Source organism: Phyllopteryx taeniolatus, chromosome 11 (assembly GCF_024500385.1).
Source record: "Phyllopteryx taeniolatus isolate TA_2022b chromosome 11, UOR_Ptae_1.2, whole genome shotgun sequence".
NCBI classification, from domain to species: domain Eukaryota; kingdom Metazoa; phylum Chordata; class Actinopteri; order Syngnathiformes; family Syngnathidae; genus Phyllopteryx; species Phyllopteryx taeniolatus.
In genome coordinates, this window is record NC_084512.1 from 700,981 (window position 1) to 728,514 (window position 27,534).

At 47.3% G+C, this 27,534-nt stretch overlaps 1 protein-coding gene across 5 annotated transcripts in view; it reads right to left on the reverse strand.

Annotated features, from left to right (window-relative positions):
• fbxw4 (F-box and WD repeat domain containing 4) overlaps positions 1-27,534 on the reverse strand; it is a 157,296-nt gene that overhangs the window by 27,086 nt on the left and 102,676 nt on the right. For 3 of the 5 annotated variants that reach the window (XM_061790637.1, XM_061790635.1, XM_061790634.1), the window contains 2 exons: positions 20,844-20,985; positions 3,305-3,481 (listed from right to left, as the gene is read on the reverse strand). In XM_061790637.1, coding sequence (XP_061646621.1) covers positions 3,305-3,481; positions 20,844-20,985 — 319 coding nt within the window. The remainder of the gene's footprint in view (positions 1-3,304; positions 3,482-20,843; positions 20,986-27,534) is intronic. The other 2 variants (XM_061790636.1, XM_061790638.1) reach the window with 1 other exon arrangement.

Genomic DNA, 27,534 nt, shown 5'->3' on the forward strand with positions numbered 1-27,534 from the left:
GCTGTTTCAAAATGAATAAAGCTGTCATTGGCACATGGTCGTTGTCCACACATTATTGGACATAACATGGGCGACGAAGATGGAACTTTACTTTGTGTCGCTACCCTCATTTTTTCACCCTGTCCGTGGAATGAATCTTTTCAGATGGCCCAGTGGCGAATGGATTACTCAAAGCAAGCAACCTGAGACTAACCACGAAGCTCTTCCACAATCTGGGCAGCGGATTTTATGTACGCTCAAACCAGCACAGGCATGTGAAGACTGTGTCGCAATGTTGGCTGACATTTCACTGCTCCACAGAGGTTCAAGTAGGGTGATTGGAGGGGTGGTAAATGGAGCGAAAGGCCATAAACAGTAGTGCCACAAGTGTTACGGCAGTGTTGTTGTAAACTACACACGTTGTGATGATTGGTGCTGTCCTCGTTAAAACACAGTCGTTGTCTTGGACATGGCCTAATATGGACCACCTGGATGGGGATTGGGATTTTCCCGATGCACAAAAAGGAACACGGGGTTGGGCGTCTCCAGGAACCAGTTGAGCCAGCTGTGCCTGTGGAACCTGAGCCCAGTACGCCTCAAAAGCCCTTTATCTCAATGATTACGTTAGTGATTTATACTTGTTACTTAAAGTAAGTTATATCGAGAGCTTATCCTGTGTTTAGCTTGTTACATGGCAGAATAAGACAAGACTGAGTCACTAAACAGGTCGTCTACACGGTCAACTCAGCTAGGAGGGAGGCCCTTATTTTGTGTGTTTGCTGTTGTCAGAGGCAATTTCCCTAGTTCCAAGAACGGGGAGGGGGTTAATGTAAGCGTTACGACAGTCTGACGTCAGTGTCGTAAAGCTGCACAAGCGTTGTGATGACTGTGGGATGTTGAAAAAGGAATAAAGGTTTTATTACCACACAGTCGTTGTCCACACATTGTTGGACTTGACAAATCCTTGGGAAAAATATTTCCGCACTCTTGCTTTAACTATTGTTCAAGGAGCAACACTGTAAAAAGAAGTCTTTAACTTGTGTAATGAAATATTGGCAAATAATGTGCTCGGAATGAATCTTAATCTGACAAATATTTGCATTAGACTCCATCAATCTTATCACACAGAAATCAAATCACCCATCATTCACAGCAATAAAAAGATTGCACATGACGTCTCAAGGGTGCGCATTCATATTGCCCGTTTCAAATTGAGGTGTTTGCTTTGTTGTGTCATAAATGTCATATTTTCTAGTTTAGTGAGTTTGGGTTTGGCGTCAGTTTTTTTAAAAATGCTTTTATCTCTTGTTGTCTCGATTATTGTAATAAAGTCTATTGCTAGCACGGTGGACGACTGGTTAGAGCATCTGCCTCACAGTTCTGAGGACTGGGGTTCAATCCCCGGCCCCGCCTGTGTGGAGTTTGCATGTTCTCCCCGTGCCTGCGTGGGTTTTCTCTGGGCACTCGGTTTCCTCTCACATCCCCAAAACACGCATGGTAGGTTAATTGACAGCTCTAAATTGCCCGTAGGTGTGAATGTGAGTGCGAATGGTTATTTGTTTGTATGTGCCCTGCGAATGGCTGGCAACCAGTTCAGGGTGTAACCCGCCTCCTGCCCGATGATAGCTGGGATAGGCTCCAGCACGCCCGCGACCCTAGTGAGGAGAAGCAGCTCAGAAAATGGATGGATGGATGGAAGGAAGTCTATTGCTAATACCCAGTTACTGCAAAACTCTGCTGGACGTGTCGCTGACAAGGACAAGAGGTGGGCACACATTACACCAGTTTTGAAATCGCTGCATTGGCTCTCCATGTGTTTAAGGATCGATTTTAAGGTTCATCATCATTTAGCAGTTTTGAACTGAATCTGTTCGAGGCTTGGTCGCGCTCACAGTTTTGGGTGCCGTGGTCTATCGACCGCCTAAATACAACAAACAAAACAAATTTGATCAGTGAATTCTCTGAACTGCAGGCCGAAATCATGCTGAATTATGACCGTGTCCTTCTTATTGGAGATTTCAATGTTCATGTGTGCTGCCCTGACTAACCAATGGTGAGTGACTTTTTAAACCTTATTGACTCTTTTACCCTTATGGAGTTTGTGTCTATTTGCATATCTGTTGTTGACAAATACTGGCCACTCATGCCAGAGTAGCATCTGCTCCATTTGCACACTGATTGAGGAGTATCTTCAACATTTGCACAACCAACATTGTCCCAGATTATCGCGTTACTCATCACTTTAAACTGCATACACTCCTTGAAGTCTCGGCGCCCTTTGCACAATGGTCATTGCACCGGACTATTCCAATATTAGTCATTCGAACTGCTCTAAGGGCTAGAGGACTCTGCATCTTTTGCACAATTGTCAAAAAAAAATTTTTTTTTTTAAATGTCCCGGCATTACCAGATAACTATTAACCCTTTATTGCTCAGTGACTGTTTTTTGTCAATGTCTTTATGTCTCCAAAGTGTTCTCTGTCAATTGACTGTCTGTTGTCGTACTAGAGCGGCTCCAACTACCGGAGACAAATTCCTTGTGTGTTTTTTGGACATACTTGGCAAATAAAGATGATTCTGATTCTGGTCCTCTTTACAGGAGATTGTGGGTTACTTGAAGCCCACAGGTTCTCCTGATGACACTCTCCTGCCATGCTTATTCAAAGACGTTTTCCCCCGTTGTAGAACCGTTTGTTTTAACTATTATTACTAGCTGTCTGTCTTCAGGTGTGGTCACCAAAAACTTTAAATGTGCGGTCATTCAGCCTTTGGGTCACGGGGCTTAGTCCTACGTCCCCTTCACTTTATGTGGTTCCACTTGGCTCCTTAATCAGGAAACATCGAATATCATTCCACTTTTATGCAGATGACACCCAAATATACTGTATGTCCCTCTAAAAAAGAGATATGGCTATACTCTCACCTCATTTCGTAACTGTCTTGATGACATAAAAGCCTGGTTGGCTTTTAAATTTTTAAGTTGTCATGACAATAAGACAGAGGCAATTGTTTTTGGTGGCACCGCGAGGAACGGCAGCAGCCAAGTCCAGCTTTTAAACAATTTCTGACCGATTTCTAAACTCCACTTTACCTAAAAAAAATATTGGACAAAGTTGTACTTGGACAACTCCAGTCTTTTTTATATGCACGTGGCATCCACAAGGTCTTCCAATCTGGTTTGAAGCCACTCCACATTACCGAATCAGCACTTCTATGGGTTTTTAATCAGTTTTTAGCTACCGACACTGGGGACTTTGCACTTCTTGTTCTTTTAGACCTTACAGCTGCCTCTGACACAGCAGACCACAGTATACTTATTTCTCACCTGGAGCATTGTGTGGGCATTAGTGGGACTGCTCTTTGGTGGTTTCGGTGTTGTTTGTCTCAAAGAAGTGTTTCTGTTAGTCTTGGTAAGCATCGCTTGTCCGCTGTGCCTCTTGAAAAGGGAGTCCCGCAAGGTTCCATTCTTGGGCCTATCCTCTTCTCCCAGTATGTGCTCCCCCTAGGGGCAATCATTAGAAAGTATGGCATCTCTTTCCACTTTTATGCAGACAATACCCAAATTTACCTGATGTTTGAAATTGTGTAACACCCTTGCTGGACTGCCAAAATGACATAAAAACTTGGATGGCTCTCAACCTTTTTATATTTTAATACAAGTAAAACTCAAGTTATAGTGTTTGGTTCCAGTGGTACCCCTAATGACCCTCCTGACTTGGGTTGTCTTGCTCCCAATCTTAAAAACACTGTCACCAATTTGGGGGTAATAATTTACTCCGATTTTAAAATGGACCTAAAGTCCAGTTTTTTTCAATTGAGAATTGTATCCAAAGTTGAGCCTTTCCTTTCTTTTAATGAGTTTGAGAGGGTTATTCATTCTTTTATCTCCACCAGGCTTGACTATTGTAATGCCTTCTATGTGGGTGTCAGCCAGGCTTCCCTTGCTCGCTTACAACTGATCCAAAATGCTGCTGCTCGACTTTTAACTGGATCATGCAGGCAAGCACACATCTCGCTTGTGCTGGCGTCACTCCACTGGCTCCCAATACATTTTAGAATTAATTGTAAAATGTTACTGTTTGCACTGAATGGACTGGTTCCATCCTACCGCTTTGAATTTTTACACCATTATAATCCAACATGGTCTCTGAGGTCTGCCGACAGAGCTCTCCTTGTTGTCCCAAGAGCAAGGTTGAAACGCAGGGGAGACAGAGCCTCTGTTGTCGTTGGCCCCAAACTCTGGAATTAGTTTCCCCTGCAGGTTAGATTAGCTCCCATCCTCCCTATATTTAAATCCTGTTTAAAAACCCATTTGTTCTCCCTGGCTTTCTTAGAACCTGTATGAGAGTTGGTAGTGTGTGATGTTATTTTGTGATTTTATTGTTTTTATAAGCAGTGTTTTTATGTCCTACATTTGTTTTATATTATTGGTGCAATATTTTATACTTTTATATTTTATATCCTCTGATGTACTGCACTTTGGTCAACTCAGTTGTTCTTAAATGTGCTTTATAAATAAATTGGATTGGATTTATCACTTGAGGCAGCTGTCCAAGATCAACCACATCCTCTCAAGGCAGCATTTTGAAACAGTAGTCCATGCCTTTGTCACCACCCGGCTGGACTACCGTAACACACTCTACATGGGGGTCAGCGCGTCTGCCATTAGTCGTCTGCAGATGGTACAGAACGCTGCTGCACTTCTTTTAACTGGTACATCCATCCATCCATTTTCTACCGCTTATCTGAGGTCGGGTCGCGGGGGCAGTAGCTTTGACAGGGACGCCCAGACTTCCCTCTCCCCAGCCACTTCATCCATCTCTTCCGGGGGGATACCGAGGCGTTCCCAGGCCAGCCAAAAGACGTAGTCTCTCCAGCGTGTCCTGGGTCGTCCCCGGGGTCACCTCCCGGTGGGACGTGCCCGGAACACCTCACCAGGAAGCCGTCCGGGAGGCATCCAAATCAGATGCCCCAGCCACCTAATCGGGCTCCTCTCCTTATCCTTAGCTCCTTCTTTACCACAATGGATCGATACAATGCTCCTTGGTGGCAAGGCCCTGGGGGTGGATGAGATTCGTCCCGGAGTTCCTCAAGGCTCTGGATGTTGTAGGGCTGTCCTGGTTAACACGCTTTCTGCAACATCGCGTGGACATCGGGGACAGTGCCTCTGGATTGGCAGACTTGTATTCTGTATTTATGTTTAACACAACGTCCCAACTTCATTGGAATTGGGGTTGTATATGCTACAATCGCGACATGCAAATTTGAATTCTTACAGTAAAACGATGTTCATCTTTGTCATTAGTGTGTGTTTATGTTACTAGTAATTTGCTGAATGCATGTGTTATTTAACATTTAAGCTTATTTCACATTTATGGTTGATTTGTGCCACTATGTCATTTTCAAACCATGAGTGTAGGGTGTGTGTAATAAAGTGACCTCCCAGTCAATTCAACTGGATAGTCAGCAAAACTCTACAGGGCATTGCTTGTTAATAGTAAAGGATTCTTTACACTGAAGTGTACACACCTGCGCGCTGGCTGCCAGTGATCAACATGTAACATGTTATACATGAGACATCCATCTATCTCCTCTGAGATCCTTAGCTCCTTCTTTACCACAACAGATCGATACAAAGTCCACATCACTGCAGACGCAGCACCGATCCGCCTGTCGATCTCCGCTCCATTCTTCCCTCACTCGTGAACAAGACCCCAAGATACTTGAACTCCTCCACTTGGGGCAGGATCTCATCCCCGACCTGGAGAGGGCACGCCACCCTTTTCCGACTGAGGACCATGGTCTCAGATTTAGAGGTGCTGATTCTTATCCCAGCCGCTTCACATTTAGCTGCGAACTGCTCCAGTGAGAGTTGGAGGTCACGGCTTGATGAAGCCAACAGAACCACATCATCTGCAAAAAGCAGAGATGCAATACTGAGGCCACCAAACCGGACCCCCTCTACGCCTCGGTTGCGCCGAGAAATTCTGTACATAAAAGTTATGAGTACAATCGGTGACAAAGGACAGCCTTGGCGGAGTCCGACCCTCACCGGAAACTAGTCCGACTTACTGCCCGAGGGACACGGTCGAACGGCTTCTGTCCACAAAACACATGTAGACTGGTTGGGCGAACTCCCATGCACCCTCGAGGACCCCGCCAAGGGTGTAGAGCTGGTCCACTGTTCCACGGCCAGGACGAAAACCCCACTGTTCCTCCTGAATCTGAGATTCGACTTCCTGATGGACCCTCCTCTCCAGCACCCCTGAACAGACCCCACCAGGGAGGCCGAGGAGCGTGATCCCCCTGTAGTTGGAACACACCCTTTCTTAAAAAGGGGGACCACCACCCCAGTCTGCCAATCAAGAGGCACTGTCCCCGATGTCCACGCGATGTTGCAGAGGCGTGTCAACCAGGACAGCCCGACAACATCCAGAGCCTTGAGGAACTCCGGGCGAATCTCATCCACCCCCGGGGCCTTGCCACCGAGGAGCTTTTTAACCACCTCGGTGACCTCAACCCCAGCGATAGGAGAGCCCGCCTCAGAGAACACAGACTCTGCTCCCTCATGGGAAGGCGTGTCGGTGGAATTGAGGAGGTCTTCGAAGTATTCTCCCCACTGGCTAACAACGTCCCGAGTCGAGGTCAGCAGCGCCCCATCCCCACTATACACAGTGTTGTTGGTGCACTGCTTCCCCCTCCTGAGACGCCGGATGGTGGACCAGAATTTCCTCGAAGCCGTCCGGAAGTCTCTCTCCATAACCTCACCGAACTCCTCCCATGCCCGAGTTTTTGCTTCAGCGACCACCACACATGTACATTTGAGTAAATTTCTCCCATCTTGGCCTCATTGCACTGGCTGGCAGTGCACTTCAGGAATCGTTTTAAAACGTTATTCGTTTTTAGATCATTAGATGCTCTTGCCCCGCCCTACCTCACAGAGCTTCTTCACCCTTACGAGCCCACTCGCTCTCTCAGGTCAGCTAGCCAGCTCATCCTTCTGACTGTCCCCATTTTCAGCGTGAAGCTCAGAGGGGAGTGAGCCTTTTCTGTTGCCGTTCAAAAACTATGGAAATTATGGAACAAATTGCCTCAGCATATTAGACAGGCTTCCTATTTACCTGTTTTTAAATCACTTCTCAAAACACATCTCTTCTCCTTGCCCTTTGATACCCAGTGAGATGTTGACTCTTTGACTCTCTGTGTGTCTGACTGAATTAGATTTTTTTATGACTGATATTTGTGTCATTTTATTTTCTTACCCATTTTTGTATTTTATTATATTTTATTTTATTCAAACCTCTCTCTCTCTAGTATGTGTATTGCTTTGTACAGCAGTTTGGTGCACTATGGATGCTTTGGATTGGACTGGGGGGCACGGTGCGGTGGACGACTGGTTAGAGCGTCAGCCTCACAGTTCTGTGGACCCGGGTTCAATCCCCGGCCCTGATTGTGTGGAGTTTGCATGTTCTCCCCGTGCCTGCGTGGGTTTTCTCCGGGCACTCCGGTTTCCTCCCACATCCCAAAAACATGCATTAATTGGTGACTCTAAATTGCCCGTAGGTGTGACCCTGAGTGTGAATGGTTGTTTGTTTGTATGTGCCCTGCGATTGGCTGGCAACCAGTTCAGGGTGTACCCCGCCTCCTGCCCGATGACAGCTGAGATAGGCTCCAGCACGCCCGCGACCCTAGTGAGGAGAAGCGGCTCAGAAAATGGATGGATGGATGGATGGATTGGACTGGATAAGGCTCTTTCATTAGATTTAAAATGTCTTATTGGTCTTGGGCCATCTTATTTATCCAACCTTTTACTCGCGTATCCTGAGGTCTTCTGGCACCGGCCTTTTAATCATTCCAACAGCTAGAACAAAACCCCATGGGAGGCTGCTTTCAGCCATTATGGCCCTAACTCAGGGGTGTTAAACTCAATCTTGTCGCAGGCCAAATTGTAGTCATGGTTTCCCTCGGAGGGTTGTTATCACTGTGAAACCATATGGATGTACTAATGCCTCATCATATTTTTACATACGTGTCCAGCATATATTATATCACCCTCATATTCGCGCCTTGGCATTCACGGATTCACCGAGTTTTTTGGGGGAAACAATCCCCGGTTATTTTTGGAAACGCCTGCATATATTTGCTGTATTTTTTTTCCCAAATTCCCTGGTTTTTGCCATTTTTTATTTTTACCCAATTACCTGCTTAATTGTGGGTTTTTTTCAGGGCGAAAATTTAGATTTTTTTTTTCCCGCTATGGCAATTACAATGAGTATTGATTATTCACGGATCTTCGCAATTCACTCTCAGGCCCAGTCCCGTTCTCCTGTGAATAGTGGGCATACACTATACACAAGACATTGGTGAATAAAGTAGTTTGTTCAACTATCCATCCATCCATCCATTTTCCAGATCGCTTATCCTCACTACGGTCGCGGGTATGCTGGAGCCTATCCCAGCTGGCTGTGAGCGAGAGGCAGAGTAAACTCTGAACTGGTCGCCATCTGATCGCAGGGCACATATAAACAAAAAACAATTAGTTTTCAATTAACCGTCCATTCAAGTTTTTGGGATGTGGGAGGAAACCGCAGTACCAGGAGAAAACCCATGCAGGCACGGAGAGAACATGCAAACTCCACACAGGTGAGGCCGGATTTGAACCCGGGTCCTTAGAACTGTAAGGTAGATGCGCTAACCAGTCGGCTATGTGCTGCCTTGTTCAACTATTGTTTTTAAAAAAGGCTTGTAATATCTCAACATTCCCTTCCTTGAGCTTTCACCTTATCGTGGTGGAGGGGTTTGTGTGTCCCAATAATCCGAGCAGCTAAGTTGTCTGGGGCTTTATGCCCCTGGGAGGGTCACCCATGGCAAACAGGTCCGAGGTGAGGGACCAGACAAAGCACAGCTCCAAAACCCCCTATGATGACAAAGAATTCAGGAAGACGTTTTCCCTTGCCCGGACGCGGGTCACCGGGACCCCCCTCTGGAGCCAGGCCTGGAGGTGGGGCTCGAAGGCGAGCGCCTACATCCATGGGGGCCGGCCGGGCACAGCCCGAAAGGGTAATTTGGGTCCCCCTTCCCATGGGCTAACCCCCTGTGGGAGGGGCCATAGGGGTCGGACGCAGTGTGAGCTGGGCGGTGGCCGAAGACAGAGACCTTGGCGATCCGATCCCCGGATACAGAAGCTGGCTCTAGGTATGTGGTATGTCACCTCTCTGTTAGGGAAGGAGCCCGAGCTGGTGTGTGAGGTCGAGAATTTACCAATCCTCTCAAGAGGGATTGGACTCTCTTCCACTCTGGAGTTGTCCATGGTTAGAGGCGCCGAGCAGGTTTGGGCATACTTATTGCCCCCCAACTCGGCGCCTGTACATTGGGATACAACCCGGTGGACGAGAGGGTAGCCTCCCTCCGCCTTCGGGTGGGGGGGACGGGTCCTGACTGTTGTTCGTGCCTATGCACCAAACAGCAGTTCAGAGTACCCACCCTTTCTGGAGTCCTTGGAAGGGGTGCTGGAGAGTGCTCCCGCTGGGGACTCCATCGTTCTGCTTGGGGACCTCAATGCTCACGTGGGCAATGTGAGACCTGGAAGGGCGTGATAAGGAGGAACGGCCCCCCCGATCAGAACCCGAGCGGTGTTCTGTTATTGGACTTCTGTGCTCATCACAGATTGTCCATAACGAACACCATGTTCAAGCATAAGGGTGTCCACACGTGCACTTAACACCAGAACACCCTAGGTCGCAGTTCGATGATCGACTTTGTGGTCATCTCATCGGACTTGCGGCCGCATTTCTTGGACACTCGGGTGAAGAGAGGGGCGGAGCTGATCACCACCTGGTAGTGAGTTGGCTCCGATGGTGGGGGAAGATGCCGGTCCGACCTGGCAGGCCCAAATGTATTGTGAGGGAATGCTGGGAACGTCTGGCAGAATTCCATGTCAGAAGGAGTTTCAACTGCCACCTCCGGCAGAACTTCACCCATGTCTCGGGAGAGGCGGGGGACATTGAGTACGAGTGGACCATATTCTGCGCCTCTATTGCCGAGGCGGCCAACCGGAGCTGTGACCGTAAGGTCGTCGGTGCCTGTCGAACCCGAACCCGTTAGTGTCCACTAAGTTGTCTGGGGCTTTATGCCCCTGGGAGGGTCACCCATGGCAAACAGGTCCACTAAGCGGAATGCAACTTTGGTGGTCGCTGAAGCAAAAACTCGGGCATGGGAGGAGTTCGGTGAGGCCATGGAAAAAGACTTTTGGACGGCTTTCTTTTCGGAAATTCTGGTCCACCATCCGGCGTCTCAGGAGGGGAAGCAGTGAACCACCAACACTGTGTGTAGTGGGGATGAGGCGCTGCTGACCTCGACTCGGGACATTGTGAGTCGGTGGGGAGAATACTTCGAAGACTTCCTCAACTCCACCGACACGCCTTCCCATGAGGAAGCAGAGTCTGGGTTATCTGAGGCGGGCTCTCCTATCTCTGGGGTTGAGGTCACCGAGGTGGTTAAAAAGCTCCTCGGTGGCAAGGCCCCGGGGGTGGATGAGATTCGCCCGGAGTTCCTAAAGGCTCTGGATGTTGTGGAGCTGTCCTGGTTGACACACCTCTGCAACATCGCATGGACATCAGGGACAGTGCCTCCGGATTGGCAGACTGGGGTGGTGGTCCCCCTTTTTAAGAAGGGGGACCACCACCCCAGTCTGTGTTCTCAGTCTGTGTTCCAACTACAGGGGGATCACACTCCTCAGCCTCCCTGGTAAGTTCTATTCAGGGGTGCTGGAGAGGAGGGTCCGTCGAGAAGTCGAATCTCAGATTCAGGAGGAGCAGTGTGGTTTTCGTCCTGGCCGTGGAACAGTGGACGAGCTCTACACCCTCGGCAGGGTCCTTGAGGGTGCGTGTGAGTTCGCACAACCAGTCTACATGTGTTTTGTGGACTTGGAGAAGGCATTCGACAGTGTCCCTCGGGGAGTCCTGTAGGGGGTGCTTCGGGAGTATGGGGTACCAAACCCCCTGATACGGGCTGTTCGGTCCCTGTACGACCGGTTGGACTCCGCCAAGGCTGCCCTTTGTCACCAATTCTGTTCCTAACTTTTATGGACAGAATTTCAAGGCGCAGAGGGGCTCTGGTTTGGTGGCCTCAGAATTGCATTGCTGCTTTTTGCAGATGATGTGGTTCTGTTCGCTTTATCAAGCCGTGATCTCCAACTCTCATTGGAGCGGTTTGCAGCCGAGTGTGAAGCGGCTGGCATGAGAATCAGCACCTCCAAATCTGAGACCATGGTTCTCAGTCGGAAAAGGTTGGTGTCCCCTCTCCAGGTCGGGGATAAGATCCTGCCCCAAGTGGAGGAGTTTAAGTATCTTGGGGTCTTGTTCACGAGTGAGGGACGAATGCAACGGGAGATCGACAGGCGGATCGGTGCAGCGTCTGCAGTGATGAGGACTTTGTATCGGTCTGTTGTGGTAAAGAAGGAGCTAAGACAGAGACAGTTGATGTTTTTCAGAGGAGGCTAAAGATTCACCTTTTTCGTTTGGCTTTTTATTGATTTATTTAGTTTTGTTGTATCATCTCTTCTTTTTAACTCCAGTGCTTTCCTCAAGGGGGCCTCCACACCACACACTCTGTGTAGGGTCAACCCCGGTCTGTTGTGGTTGGGGTGGCCTCTGGGGCAGTACTTCCAGCAGTCGTGGGTTGTGGGTCCTCTTAGTGTGGATCCTCCCCTGAGCTGGCCTTTACGCACCTGCTTCCTCAGTGCCGAGCCATGTAACTACTCACAATTAGTATGTATGCATTTGTCTGTTTATATAGTATGTGTGTGTGGGTTGTATTGCTGTTTTTTTATTTTATTTTATTTTTGTGAAACACTTTGTGTTGCATTTTTATCTATGAAAGGTGCGATACCAATAAAGTTTGTATTTTATGTATGTAACTATGTGGAACGGTGACGGTCCCACGCAGTCCAACAACTCATGGGTTTGAACTAGGGTTATAATTAGGGGTGTCCCGATCCGATCTTTGAGATCGGACATCGGTGTATTGGATCGGATCTGACTGGAACTAAAATCTCAGATTTTGTTGTTTATTGACATTGAAGTATTGAGGTTCAGTGTAAAACTAACTCATATCACAAAAGAATTACACCTTTTGAATGTTAACATACATCACAGCCTTCGTTTCTTTATTCGTTTTTGTTCACAAAAATAGCTAGCTCAAAGCTAACACACAATGAATGAAAAACACCACTGACGAGCTAACACAAATTAGCATCGAACTTACAGTATATCTCTAAAAATAATGAATACTGGTACATAAACAAATACTGTACAAACAGGCAATATAACAATGCTCTTTGGCATACAGTAAATTCTTCAAACGCTGTGAAAAACTAGTTATAATTACAATATTCAATCGTGACTTCTACTTTCTATGTTACACAAGTGTGTATCTCATTGCATGTATCACACTGCCCCTCAGAGGCCAAGACGTGCACAGCAAGAACAGCGACTGTCAATAAAACTAAACCCCAGTTGCATCAAGATGTTCAAGTGTATTGCTACACATGTGGAGAAAGCAAATGCTGTTCTCGCTATATACTGACGCTAAAAAAATAACTGAATTGAACTTTGTTATTTTGCACTTATAGTATAATTTTTTATTTATAAAGAAACCATGCTTCACTGTTGGGACTGTATTGAACAAGTGATGAGCAGTGCCTGGTTTTCTCCACACATACCGCTTAGAATTAAGGCCAAAAAGTTCTATCTTGGTCTCACCAGACGAGAATCTTATTTCTCACCATCTTGGAGTCCTTTAGGTGTTATTTATTTATTTATTTATTTGCAAACTCCATGCGGGCTTTCATCTGTCTTCCACTGAGGAGAGGCTTCCGTCGGGCCACTCTGCCATAAAGCCCTGACTGGTGGAGGGCTGCAGTGATGGTTGACTTTCTAGAACTTTCTCCTATCTCCCGACTGCATCTCTGGAGCTCAGCCACAGTGATCTTTGGGGTTTTCTTTACCGCTCTCACCATGGCTCTTCTCATCTGATTGCTCAGTTTGGCCAGACGGCCAGCTCGAGGAAGGATTTTGGTCATCCCAAACGTCTTCCATTTAAGGATTATGGAGGTGACTGTGCTCTTAGGAACCTTAAGTGCAGCATAAATTTTTTTGTTACCTTGGCCAGATCTGTGCCTTGCCACAATTCTGTCTCTGAGCTCCTCAGGCAGTTCCTTTGACCTCATGATTCTCATTTGCTCTGACATGCACTGTGAGCTGTAAGGTCTTATATAGACAGGTGTGTGGCTTTCCTAATCAACTCCAATCAGTATAATGAAACACAGCTGGACTCCAATGAAGGTGTAAAATCATCTCAAGGATGATCAGAAGAAATGGACTACACCCGAGTTAAATATGAGTGTCACAGCAAAGGGTTTGAATACTTATGGCTGTGTGATATTTCAATTTTTCTTTTTGAATAAATCTGCAAATATTTCAACAATTCCGTTTTTTTCTGTCAATATGGGGTGCTGTGTGTACATTAATGAGGAAAAAAAAGAATGAACTTAAATGACTTTAGCAAATGGCTGCAATATAACAAAGAGTAAAAAATTTAAGGGGGTCTGAATACTTTCCGTACCCACTGTAGATAGATAGCTGGCCAGCGGTGAGAAGCGCCTTAAAGCGACGGCATGGGGAAGCGCCTTTTTATTGGCCGCTGCCAAAAGATGTAGTTTCTAGGCGACACACAGTAAAAGAACTACAATTCCCAAACGGCTGTTCAACCTTCCGTGTTCCGTACAGCCGTACCAAAATAAATACATTTTAAAATCAACCCAGAAAGCTCACATATGAAATTGACAAAGACGAATACTAAGGACATTTATGCTATAATTATAGTTAGTTTTAGTTTTCTAAATGTAAAATCTAGTTTCAGTTAGTTATCATTATTTTTTATATTTTCATTTTTACTTTATTTCGTTAACTAAAATGCTTTTTCAATGATAGTTTTAGTTATTTTGTTAGTTTTCGTTTACTATGATAACCTTGACTTGAACACACACCACCAACGTCCTCACAGGTTGAAGGCGGAGTGCACTACTGCTAGGTTAGGAGCCTGGGCTTTTGCAATGGTCACATGATTTTCGGCATGTCTGAACCAAGTGTCGAAACACTGATTTGACATACCTCCGCTTCATTTGGTCGAACTGGATTCGAGCAGACCGAGTTGAGCATAATATGAAGGACTCTCAGACCATGAAAGACAAAATTTCCCTTTCTGATGAGACAAAGATTGAACTCTTTAGCATGAAGTGCCAGACATCATGTTTGTGGCATCATACACTATGTTGCCAAAAGTACTCGCTCACCTGCCTTGTCTCACATATGAACTTAAGTGACATCCCATTCCCAATAATCCATAGGGTTCAATATGACGTTGGTTCACCCTTTGCAGCTATAACAGCTTCAACTCTTCTGGGAAGGTTGTCCACAAGGTTTAGGAGTGTGTTTACAGGAATTCTTGCACATTTGTGAGGTCACACACTGATGTTGGACGACAAGGTGTCCTATCGGGTTGAGGTCAGGACTCTGTGCAGGCCAGTCAAGTTCATCCACACCAAATTCTCTCAACCATGTCTTTAGCCAAGTTAGAAATGGAAGAACTGTTCCCACAAATTTGGGAGCATGGAATTGTCCAAAATATTGGCTCCTTAGTTCCAGTGAAAGGAACTCTGAAGGATTCAGCATACCAAGAGCTTTTGGACAAATCATTTCTCCCAACTTTGTGGGAAGAGTTTGGGAATGGCCCCTTTCGGTTCCAACTTGTCTGTGGACCAATGCACAAAGCAAGTTCCATAAAGACATGGATGAGAGAGTTTGGTGTGGATGAACTTGACTGGCTTGCACAGAGTACTGACACCAACCTGATAGAACAACTTTGGGATGAGTTAAAGTACAGACTGAGAGCTTGGCCTTCTTGTCCAACATCATTGTGTGACCTCCCAAATGTGCTTTTGGAAGAATGGTCAAAATTTCCACACACTCTCCTGATGGTTGTTCAAGCTGTAAAAGGTGGACTGATGTCATATTAAACCTGATTGATTAAGAAGGGGATGTTAGTTCAGATCATGTGTGAGTCAAGGCAGGTGAGGGAATACTTTTGGCAATATAGTGTATTTTCGAGGACTTGAGACTGTAATTACTGCCAAAGGTGCATAAACAAAAGTATTGAGCAAAGGCTGTGAATACTTATGTACATGTCTTTTTTTTCTTTTTTTAATACGTAAAAACTTTTATCATGTCATTATGTATTGTTGAGTGTAGAATTTTTAAGACATCCATCCATCCATCCATCCATTTTCTACTGCTTATCTGAGGTCGGGTCACGGGGGCAGTAGCTTGAGCAGGGACGCCAAGACTTCCCTCTCCCCAGCCACTTCATCCAGCTCTTCCTGGGGGATCCCGAGGCATTCCCAGGCCAGCCGAAGGATGTAGTCTCTCCAGCGTGTCCTGTGTCGTCCCTGGGGTCTCCTCTCGGTGGGACGGGGCCGGAACACCTCACCAGGGAGGCGTCCGAATTAAATGCACCAGCCACCTCATCTGGCTCCTCTCGATGTGGAGCAGCAGCGGCTCTACTCTGAAATCTGACATCTATGCCCTGAGTTATGAAACAACCTGCCCGAGCACTTCAGGACTGCAGGGACAGTTGATGTTTTTCAGAGGAGGTTTAAGATTCACCTTTTTCGTTTGGCTTTTTATTTATTTATTTTGTATTGTTGTATCATCTCTTCTTTTTAACTCCAGTGCTTTCCTCAAGGGGGCCTCCACACCACACACTCTGCACAATGTGTAGGGTTTCCTCCCGGTGGGACGGGCCCGGAACACCTCACCAGAGAGGCGTCCGAATTAAATGCACCAGCCACCTCATCTGGCTCCTCTCGATGTGGAGCACCAGCGGCTCTACTCTGAAATCCTCCCGGATGACCGAGCTTCTCACCCTATCTCTAAGGGAGAGCCCGGACACCCTGCGGAGGAAACTAATTTCGGCCGCTTGTATCCGGGATCCCGCAGCTCGTGACCATAGGTGAGGGTAGGAACGTAGATCGACCGGTAAATCGAGAGCTTCGCCTTTCGGCTTAGCACCTTCTTTACCACAACGGATCGATACAAAGTCTGCATCGCTGCAGACGCAGCACCGATCCGGCTGTTGATCTCCTGTTCCATTCTTCCCTCACTCGTTAACAAGACCCCAAGATACTTGAACTCCTCCACTTGGGGCAGGATCTCATCCCTGACCTGGAGAGGGCACGCCACCCTTTTCCGACTGAGGACCATCGTCTCCGATTTGGAGGTGCTGATTCTCATCGCAGCCGCTTCACACTGAGCTCAGTCCGCTGTTGCACGGCCAGGACGAAAACCACACTGCTCCTCCTGAATCTGAGATTCAACTTCCCGATGGACCCTCCTCTCCAGCACCCCTGAATAGACCTTACCAGGGAGGCTGAGGAGTGTGATCCCCCTGTAGTTGGAACACACCCTCCGGTCCCCCTTCTTAAAAAGGGGGACCACCATCCCAGTCTGCCAATCCAGATGCACTGTCCCCGATGTCCACGCGATTTTGCAGAAGCGTGTTAACCAGGACAGCCCTACAACATCCAGAGCCTTGAGGAACTCCGGGCGAATCTCATCCACCCCCGGGGCCTTGCCACCGAGGAGCATTGTATCGATCCGTTGTGGTAAAGAAGGAGCTAAGGATCTCAGAGGAGAGCCGCTGCTCCTTCACATCGAGAGGATGGCTGGGGCATCTGATTTGGATGCCTCCCGGACGCCTCCCTGGTGAGGTGTTCCGGGCACATCCCAGACCCGGGGACGACCCAGGACACGCTGAAGAGACTACATCCTTCGGCTGGCCTGGGAACACCTCGGGATCCCCCCAGAAGAGCTGGATGAAGTGGCTGGGGAGAGGGAAGTCTTGGGCGTGCCTGCTAAAGCTACTGCCCCGCGACCCGACCTCGGATAAGCGGTAGAAAATGGATGGATGGATGGACGTCTCATGCATAACGTCACATGTTGATCACTGACAGCCAGCGCGCAGGTGTGTACACTTCAGTGTAAAGAATCCTTTACTATTAACAAGAAATGCCCTGTAGAGTTTTGCTGACTATCCAATGAATTGACTGGGAGGTCACTTTATTACACACACCCTACACTCATGGTTTTAAAATGACATAGTGGCACAAATCAACCATAAATGTGAAATAAGCTTAAATGTTAAATAACACATGCATTCAGCAAATTACTAGTAACATAAACACACACTAATGACAAAGATGAACATCTTTTTTACTGTAAGAATTCAAATTTGCATGTCGCGATTGTAGCATATACAACCCCAATTCCAATGAAGTTGGGACGTTGTGTTAAACATAAATACAGAATACAATGATTTGCAAATCATGTTCAACCTGTATTTAATTGAATACACTACAAAGACAAGAAATGTAATGTTCAAACTGATAAACTTTATTTTTTTTAGCAAATAATCATTAACTTAGAATTTCATTACTGCAACACGTTCCAAAAAAGCTGGGACAGGTGGCAAAAAAGACTGAGAAAGTTGAGGAATGCTCATCAAACACCTGTTTGGAACATCCCACAGGTGAACAGGCTAATTGGGAACAGGTGGGTGCCATGATTGGGTATGAAAGGAGCTTCCCTGAATTGCTCAGTCATTCACAAGCAAAGCTGGGGCGAGGTTCACCTCTTTGTGAACAAGTGCGTGAGAAAATAGTCGAACAGTTTAAGGACAATGTTCCTCAACGTACAATTGCAAGGAATTTAGGGATTTCATCATCTACGGTCCATAATATTATCAAAATGTTCAGAGAATCTGGAGAAATCACTGCAAGTAAGCGGCAATGCCGAAAACCATCATTGAATGCCCGTGACCTTCGATCCCTCAGCCGGCACTGCATCAAAAACCGACATCAATGTGTAAAGGATATCACCACATGGGCTCAGGAACACTTCAGAAAACCAATGTCAGTAAATACAGTTCGGCGCTACATCCGTAAGTGCATCTTGAAACTCTACTGTACAACGTAAAAGCCATTTGTCAACAACACCCAGAAACTCCGCCGGCTTCTCTGGGCCCGAGCTCATTTAAGATGGCAGAATTTAGGCATGCTGGTCGATCCTCCCGATGGATGGGCCGGGGGGCCGAAAGGGTGGTTTGAAGAAAAAGGAGGAAAACAAAGGGAAAAAGAAAGAATTCAAGTGTCGGGTGGCCGGAGCGCTTGGGTGGCGTAGTTCAGCACATGTTCAGAGAGAGCTGGTTCCTTCTTAGTGGTGCTGCACCCACACACAAAAGTGTGGTTTTGGGAGCGGGCAGAGTGATTCTGCGGTCCGCGACCCTCGGCGCGGCAGGGAAGGTTCGGCCGGGCCTGCCCCGTGTCAGTGCGTCTCCACCACCTCGTGGTGAGATGTGGGGCTTCCTGGCTGTGCGTCAGCGTCTTCGGAAAAAAGCAGAAGGAAAAAAGCGAAGGCTCTGGCGTTTTGTACCAAGGAGAGGCCGTCCCAGAGACAAAGTGCGGGAAGACAGACCATGCCTCTAGTATTGAATTTCATCCTAGAATTTTCTGTGGTTTTAATACCAGTGGAATAAGAAATTAATTCCCAGCTTTTGCATTGTCTCACACACCCTGGTTAATCTATGCAGTGAGTGTTTCACCTTATTTGGTGGATAATAACACTTAATGCCAGTTAGTGTAACATTTCTGGGTTTGTTCTGCGATAAACACAACCATACTCGGTTGACAAACAGATTTACCCAGCAGACTTGTGGGAAAACAGTCATTAGTGACATTGGTATCATGATATATACTGGGAATAAAATAAAATATCAAACAGACATTTAAATTTGGTGACAACTATGGGCATTAATTCCCCGCTTTACGTCTGTGGGGGGAGGGCATGGTCGGGCTGGGGAGGACACTCGTCCAGGTGTCCCGGCACTCCGGCCTGCTCTTTGGCCTGCCATGCGTTTCCCCTGCGGATTTTTAATGAACCACATACATTCGCACATACCTTGGTGATCTCATTGGCCTGGGTGTGGTTGATGCTTACGGGTCATTATTGCTCTGTGACCATCTCACCTCACCCCCAACAGTCTCTCCAATTTAAACGCACTACACCCCATCACACACGGTACAGGGATAATGGTTTCCAGTCGGGGACCTGGCAACCATAGTAATAGAGTGGGTGGTGGGTTTTCACATTGCACTTGGCTTGACTCCTGGGGACTCCCCCAAGTTGTCGGGCCACAGAGATATGGGTGTCCGCCCCCTCCCCCCCTTTGGGCCCCGCCTTCCTCTCCCCTCTCTTGGTGCCCTCGCTAATGACAGGTGCTTAATATGGGCTCGCTTTGGCGGGCTATGACTGTTTTTGCTTGGCGGCTGGCTTCTGCGTTAGGCCCTGTTGGTGGCTGGGTCCCCCATGCTCTCTGGGTGTGGTGCGCGGTGGGGGTCGCTTTGGGTTGGTGGCGGGGGTGCGGTGGTCCGGTGCCCGTGCTCCTCCCTTTGGGACTGGTCGCGGCGCTTCGGTCGGGCTCGGGACCTCCTTGGGTCCGAGGGGGTCGGTGGTGTCCCCCTGGTTGGATTCCCTGTTGAACAGGCTCACTGGCTTGGCCCCCCCGTGTGCGTGGAGGGGGCCAGGCCCACTCTTCCTCAATGTGCCGGCTCAGCAACTCCATACACCAGTTAACTAACATGCATGTGATATGGTCTTCATTCACTAATAAGTTCAATAGACACGCTATCGGCTTTAATTGCTTGTGCTGGGAACACAAATAACAACCCAGGTTATACTAACATATCAACTCACAGGTTATTACAGGTGTTTAGACACTAAAAAAGAATCCCACCGCACCACTCGTCAGTAGCACTGCCTTCCTCATGTTTCCACATCCTGTCGTGCCCTTTTCTGTCCTCTCTCATTTTGTTCTCTTGGTTAGTTATTGCATGTCCTCACTGGGTGCCCCCCCCCCCCCCCCATCCACAAATAATAACATGATTTGACTGTTCTAATGTTACTTGTGTTCAAATATCTAGACTGTCTCACTATTCTTCTGCTGTGGTTCTCACCCCTATTCCCCTTGTCCAGTGTGTCCCCTAAAACCCTTTTCTGTCCGGCTGCTTTTTCAATAAACATCAGATTAAGAAAAAATGTTTAAATAACCAGAGGGAGTATTTCAAACTCCCCTGTTGCACAGCAAAACTGTTCCTTCACAAAGGCATACAGATCCACCATTCTGCAAGTCCATTCAGCTGAACAGGACAGGTTTATTTAAAAAAAAAAAAATAATAATAAAAATAATAATAAAAAAGGCACTTTTACTGTCCCGGACAAAAGGCCAGGTGCTGGAGCACCAATAGGGGTCTATCTGTGACCGTGCCTGCTCTTCGATAACGTGAACTTTATATGGGGATAATTATTGTCATTTTATAGGTTATACTATACAGTTGCACAAGGTACAGTTTACAGTGAAGGTGGAAAAAGTTTACACCACAAAAATCTGGCACTTCAGAATCAACTGTATTCCACCAATCTGCAGTATTGGTGGAGTCTGGACACCTCTTGTGTTGTCACTAACTACTACCATTATGTGTGTGGTGTCTTGACAAGGCACTTTCTTCAACCTGCTTAGGGAGTGTCGGACAAATGTTTAACATATTAACTCCTCTTCAGTCAGTTTGCCAACAAATGTGTGTTTACCACTATTTACTAATCAATCAAATCTCCACCAATACCTAATAAACCACTTCATTTACAATTTAGGGAGAATTTCTGTATTGTTCAACAATATAAAAATCATAAACACACCTGTAAGCATTCAGTCCGCCTTTTGTCCCAGAGTCGAACAACACCATAGTAGGAGGAGCCGCTGGCTATCATGTGATTTCCATCTGTTTGCATGCAGTATAAGGCACTGTCATGAGGTTCCTCCCACTCCATTACATTCTTACTGTTGGGAAGAATGGCCAGTTAGAGATTGATACAATGATGTAAAAATAAATTAAATAATAATAATAATCTGCTGGCGTTCCTGTGCATTACTGTACTTTATTCATAACAAAGATAATAAAGGTATAATCTATCTGTAGAATATGGATGAAGATCTGGGGCAGAGGTGTGACAGTCAACAGCATCAATGTGTTCATCATCCAAGAAATGCTGCTCCAGCCACACTAGGAGCCCTGGACCCATTGCAACCAACATTAAGGTCTGACAATGGGTCCGATGATCTAATCCCAGTACCGAGCAGCAGTCAGCCCTGGAGCGCATAGATGTGCCATCCTGGAGGAGTTGCACTAGCTGAGCAACTTTTGTGGGTTACAGACACTGCCTCTTGCTACCACTAGGTTGGCTTGCTAATTGTCTATCTTGTTTGTACAACAGCAGGTGAAATTGATTCACAATACAGTAATTACCACTTCCTAAGTGTACAGATTGATATCCCAGATGTGTGACAGACTTGGAGTTCAACAGCGAAGATAATGTGAGTAAAGTGGAACCTTGAGAAAACGGAAGCCGACATAGGATAAAAAGGTCCGTCGAGACTGAACAATGTGTCCAAAAATAATTTTTTGGACACAACTGCCATTGACAAAATCTGTTAGTTCCAGAATTGGCCGCTGTTGTTTACATGCGCTGTGGCGCAATGCAGGCAGAGAATGGGACTGACGTATTTCCGGGTCACAGTTAAACAATAATATTACATCCTCCCGTGCCTATCTGGCGGCCAAGTTGAATGTGGGGCATTGACGTGGCAGCCATGTGACGACGGCTATATCTGTTGTCTATTGCACATAGAGCAGAGCGAGAGCGGCATGGCTGCAGCGTTAACTCTGAGGAGTACTAAGCACAACTCTTTTGAGTCTGGAACATGCTATTTTTGGTATAGTAATATTTTTTTTGTGAAGCCACCTTTGGCAATGGATTTGGAACAAGGAAGCACATGAATTCCTCGCAGCTCACGAAAGCAACTCACCTACGATGAATATTGTACTGTACTGGGCGTTTTAGGCCACCAACAAATCCTACAAAACACTTTTGTACTGCACAGTAATATGGGTGCCTATGGCCTTAAAAAAGTGCTTTAATGCAACAGACAATTGGCTATATCGGACGACCGTTGCCCCTTTTAGTCCATTCTATTGAGGTTCCACAGTATAGTGTTCCCTTTATATTGTATGTTGAGCATTTTATTGATGGACGACATACCGTAATTTCCCGTGTATAATGCACATTTTTCTCCCCCAAAAATTGTCAAAAGTCAATAATGCACATTATACATAGGTATAGGGACAAATGGAAAAAAAATAATTTTATAATTGTATGCCGCCATCTAGTGGTTATGAAAAAGCTGTAGACTTTCATTCCAAAATGCCACCGCCACCGAGGTTATGAGAAAGGTGTACACTTTCATTCTAATATGCCACCGCCACCTAGTGGTTAGAAAAAAGGTGTAGCCTACACTTTCATTCCAATATGAAATATGGTTGTGCTCATAAGTTTACATACCTTAGCAGAATTTGTGAAATATTTTTTATTTATTTATTATTATTATTTTTTTAAATATGACTGATGACTGAACAACAACCGTCATTAATTTCTTTATGGTTCTGTTTTGTTTAATGATAATGCTTTTCTGAAATGCTTGCCCGTTTAATTTGAATCCCATTAAAATAAAAGTAGTGGCACAGTGGACGACTGCTTAGCACTTCTGAGGACTAGGGTTCAAATCACGGCCCCGCCTGTGTGGAGTTTGCATGTTCTCCCCGTGGCTGCGTGGGTTTTCTCCGGGTACTCCGGTTGCCTCCGACATCCCAAAAACATGCATGGTAGGTTGATTGAAGACTATATATCGCCTGTAGGTGTGAATGTGAGTGTGAATGGTTGTTTGTTTGTATGTGCCCTGCGATTGGCTAGCAACTAGCTCTGGGTGTACCCCGCCTCTCGCCCGAAGATAGTTTGGATAGGCTCCAGCACGCCCACGACCCTAGTGAGGATAAGTGGTACAGATAATTGATGGATGGATAAAATAAAATTAAATGTGTTTTGCCTGGTCCTTCATGTTTTCTTTAAAGAATTGTACCATCTGACAAATTCTTCCTGGGTAACACAACTGTGTGTTTTCTAATTTACTCAATAAAAAGTAGGGCTGTGAATTTCCAAATAAGAGCAAGTAAATTTAAAAAAAGTATTACATGTTCAAATAAAGTGCCTAACTTCAGAATAATTCTTTGAAAAAAACTAACAAACTACAGATACTATTTTATTTGTTTTGATCATGTGTTGAAGCAAAATCATGCACTGTAAAAATGCATTATACATAGGTAGAAGGGTTTTCCAGAATTTTGAGGTCAAGTTTGGGGGTGCGTATTACACATGGGTGTGCATTATACACGAAAAATTACGGTAATATATGTGTTGTACATATTTCTGCTAAAATTTATATGTATTAAACCCAAATGTAATGTTTTATTACTTGGTCATTGCAACACACCTATCCGATATATAAGACTTGGTGGCAATCCATTAAAGAGTCCTATGATGCAGCATGTCTGTGACATGCTTTTGTCAAAATACTCCCAAGGTCCCCTCCTTGAGCCCTCACCTTATCGTGGTGGAGGGGGTTTGTGTGTCCCAATGGAGCTAAGTTGTCTGGGGCTTCACGCCCCTGGTAGCGTCACCCATGGCAAACAGGTCCTAGGTGAGGGACCAGACAAAGCACGGCTAAAAGACCCCTTATGACGAAGACAAAATATGGACTCAGGTTTCCCTTGTCCGGACGCGGGTCACCCGGGCCCCCCTCTGGAGCCAGGCCTAGGGCTCGAAGGAGAGCGCCTGGTGGCCGGGCCTTCACTAATGGGGCTCAGCCGGGCACAGCCCGAACCCCTTCCCATGGGCTCACCACTTGTGGGAGGGGCCATAGGGGTCAGGTGCAGTGCGAGCTGGGGGGTGGCCGAAGCCGGGGACCTTGGCGATCCGATCCCCGGCTACAGAAGCTGGCTACAGGGACGTGGAATGTCACTTCTCTGGCAGCGAAGGAGCCCGAGCTGGTGTTAGGTCGAGAAGTTCCGACTAGATGTAGTCGCACTCGCCTCCACACACAGCTTGGGCTCTGGTACCAGTCCTCTTGAGAGGGGTTGGACTCTCCTCCACTCTGGAGCTGCCCACGATGAGAGGCACTGAGCAGGTGTGGGTATACTTATTGCCCCCCGGCTCGGCGCCTGTATATTGGGGTTCACCCCGGTGGACGAGAGGGTAGCCTCCCTCCGCCTTCAGGTGGGGGCACGGGTTCTGACTGTTGTTTGTGCCTACGCACCAAACAGCAGTTCAGAGTACCCACCCTTTTTGGAGTCCTTGGAGGAGGTGCTGGAGAGCGCTCCCGCTGGGGATTCCACCATTCTGCTTGGGGACCTCAATGCTCACGTGGGCAATGTGAGACCTGGAAGGGCGTGATTAGGAGGAACGGCCCCCCCCGATCAGAACCCGAGCGGTGTTCTGTTATTGGACTTCTGTGCTCATCACAGATTGTCCATAACGAACACCATGTTCAAGCATAAGGGTGTCCACACATGCACATGGCACCAGGACACCCTAGGTTGCAGTTCGATGATCGACTTTGTGGTCGTGTCATCGGACTTGCGGCCACATGTCTTGGACACTCGGGTGAAGAGAGGGGCGGAGCTGTCAACTGATCACCACCTGGTAGTGAGTTGGCTCCGTTGGTGGGGGAAAATGCCGGTCCGACGTGGCAGGCCCAAACGTATTGTGAGGGTCTGCTGGGAACGTCTTGCAGACTCCCCTGTCAGAAGGAGTTTCAACTCCCACCTCCGACAGAACTTTGCGCACGTTCCGGGGGTGGCGGGGGACATCGAGTCCGAGTGGACCATGTTCCGCGCCTCCATTGCTGAGGCAGTCGACCAGAGCTTTGGCCGTTAGGTGGTCGGTGCCTGTCGTGGCGCCATCCCCGAATCCGTTGGTGGACACCAACGGTGAGGGATGCCGTCAAGCTGAAGAAGGAGTCCTATCGGGCCTTTTTGGCCTGTGGAACTCCTGAGACAGCTGATGTGTACCGGCTGGATGGGGCGCTGCTGACCTCGACTCGGGACGTTGTGAGTCGGTGGGGAGAATACTTCAAAGACCTCCTCAATTCCAACGACACACCTTCCCATGAGGAAGCAGAGTCTGGGTTCTCTGAGGCGGGCTCTCCTATCTCTGGGGTTGAGGTCACCGAGGTGATTAAAAAGCTCCTTGGTGGCGAGGCCCCATGGGTGGATGAGATTTGTCCGGAGTTCCTAAAGGCTCTGGATGTTGTGGGGCTGTTGTTGACACGCCTCTGCAACATCGCGTGGACATCTGGGACAGTGCAGATTGGCAGACTGGGGTGGTGGTCCCCCTTTTTAAGAAGGGGGACCACCACCCCAGTCTGTGTTCCAACTACAGGGGAATCACACTCCTCAGCCTCCATGGTAAGGTCTATTCAGGGGTACTTGAGAGGAGGTTCCGTCGGGAAGTCGAATCTCAGATTCAGGAGGAGCAGTGTGGTTTTTGTCTTGGCCGTGGAACAGTGGACCAGCTCTACATCCTCGGCAGGGTCCTCGAGGGTGCATGAGTTCGCCCAACCAGTCTACAGGCATGGAGAAGGCGTCCGACCGTGTCCCTCGGGGAGTCCTGTGGGGGGTGCTTCGGGAGTATGGGGTCCCTGTACGACCGGAGTCAGAGTTTGGTCCGCATATCCGGCAGTAAGTCAGACTCGTTCCCGGTGAGCCCTCTGTCACCGATTCTGTTCATAACTTTTATGGACAGAATTTCTAGGTGGAGCCGAGGCGTAGAGGGGGTCCGGTTTGGTGGCCTCAGTATTGCATCTCTGCTTTTTGTAGATGATGTGGTTCTGTTGGCTTCATCAAGCTGTGATCTCCAAGTCTCACTGGAGCAGTTCGCAGCAGAGTGTGAAACGGCTGGGATGATAATCAGCACCTCCAAATCTGACACCATGGTCCTCAGTTGGAAAAGGGTGGCGTGCCCTCTCCAGGTCGGGGATGAAATCCTGCCCCAAGTGGAGGAGTTCAAGTATCTTGGGGTCTTGTTCACGAGTGAGGGAAGAATGGAACGGGAGATCGACAGGCGGATCGGTGCAGCGTCTGCAGTGATGTGGACTTTGTATCGGTCCGTTGTGGTAAAGAAGGAGCTAAGCCGAAAGGCGAAGCTCTCGATTTACCGGTCGATCTACGTTCCTACACTCACCTATGGTCACGAGCTGTGGGTCGTGACCGTAAGAACAAGATCCCGGATACAAGCGGCCGAAATGAGTTTCCTCCGCAGGGTGTCCGGGCTCTCTCTTAGAGATGGGGTGAGAAGCTCGGTCATCTGGGAGGATCTCAGAGTAGAGCCGCTGCTCCCCCACATTGAAAGGAGCCAGATGAGGTGGCTGGGGCATTTGATTTGGATGCCTCCCCGGTGAGGTGTTCTGGGCACGTCCCACCAGGAGGAGACCCTGGGGACGACCCAGGACACGCTGGAGAGACTACGTCTTTCGGCTAACCTGGGAACGCCTCAGGATCCCCGCCGGAAGAGCTGGATGAAGTGGCTGGGGAGAGGGAAGTTTGGGCGTCCCTGCTAAAGCTACTCCCCTCGCGACCCGACCTCGGATAAGTGGAAGAAAATGCATGGATGGATGGGTAATTATTTTTGTTGTGCGTTTAATTTTAACACTAAGCTCCAACTGGGATGTCAATAAACAGCTTAAAGCATGCTCAAATTTGGATTAAATGCCCAGCCTTGTGCTACAATGCACACATTCTCTGCAGGCTGCAAAATACGACCCGCGGGTGATTGGTTTTTGTGATCGGCAGTGAAAGGCATCGATAGACGAGTGCCGATCACGTTATCCATGGAAATCGGCCGATCATGATCAGTGGCCAATCAAACGAAGCACCACTACGATGATTAATCACAAAGAAATTATCGCATTAATCATGTATTAACTCTGAATAATCACACAATTTATTTTGATCACACAGACTCCTTTACTGTAACTATGGATCGATATCTGAAATGCGCTGTAGGTTCCTATAATGTCAGTGATCAGGTCAATGCTTACGCCAGTGCAAAGATGAGTGAGGAGAGACTGACTGGTGTGCTTGGTGGCAAATTGTGCTTCAAAAGTCACTTCGATGGGATTTTCGATGAAACAAAGGTAATTTGCATATAGTGCAGCGCTGAACTGTCTTTTCACTGAAGCACAAGTTTAAAATACCATCTCAAAGCAAAATGTGGTATAATGTATGGTATATCTGGAACCTGTGATTAATTAAAAATCAAACGTCTGAAAATTTTTATTTAAAAAACAGCCCTATTAATTATACAATATTCCATCCATCCATTTTCTGTGCCGCTTTATCGTCACAAGGGTCGCGGGTGTGCTGGAGCCTATCCCAGCTAACGTCAAGCGAGAGGCAGGGTACACCCTGAACTGGTCGCCAGCCAATCGCAGGGCACATAG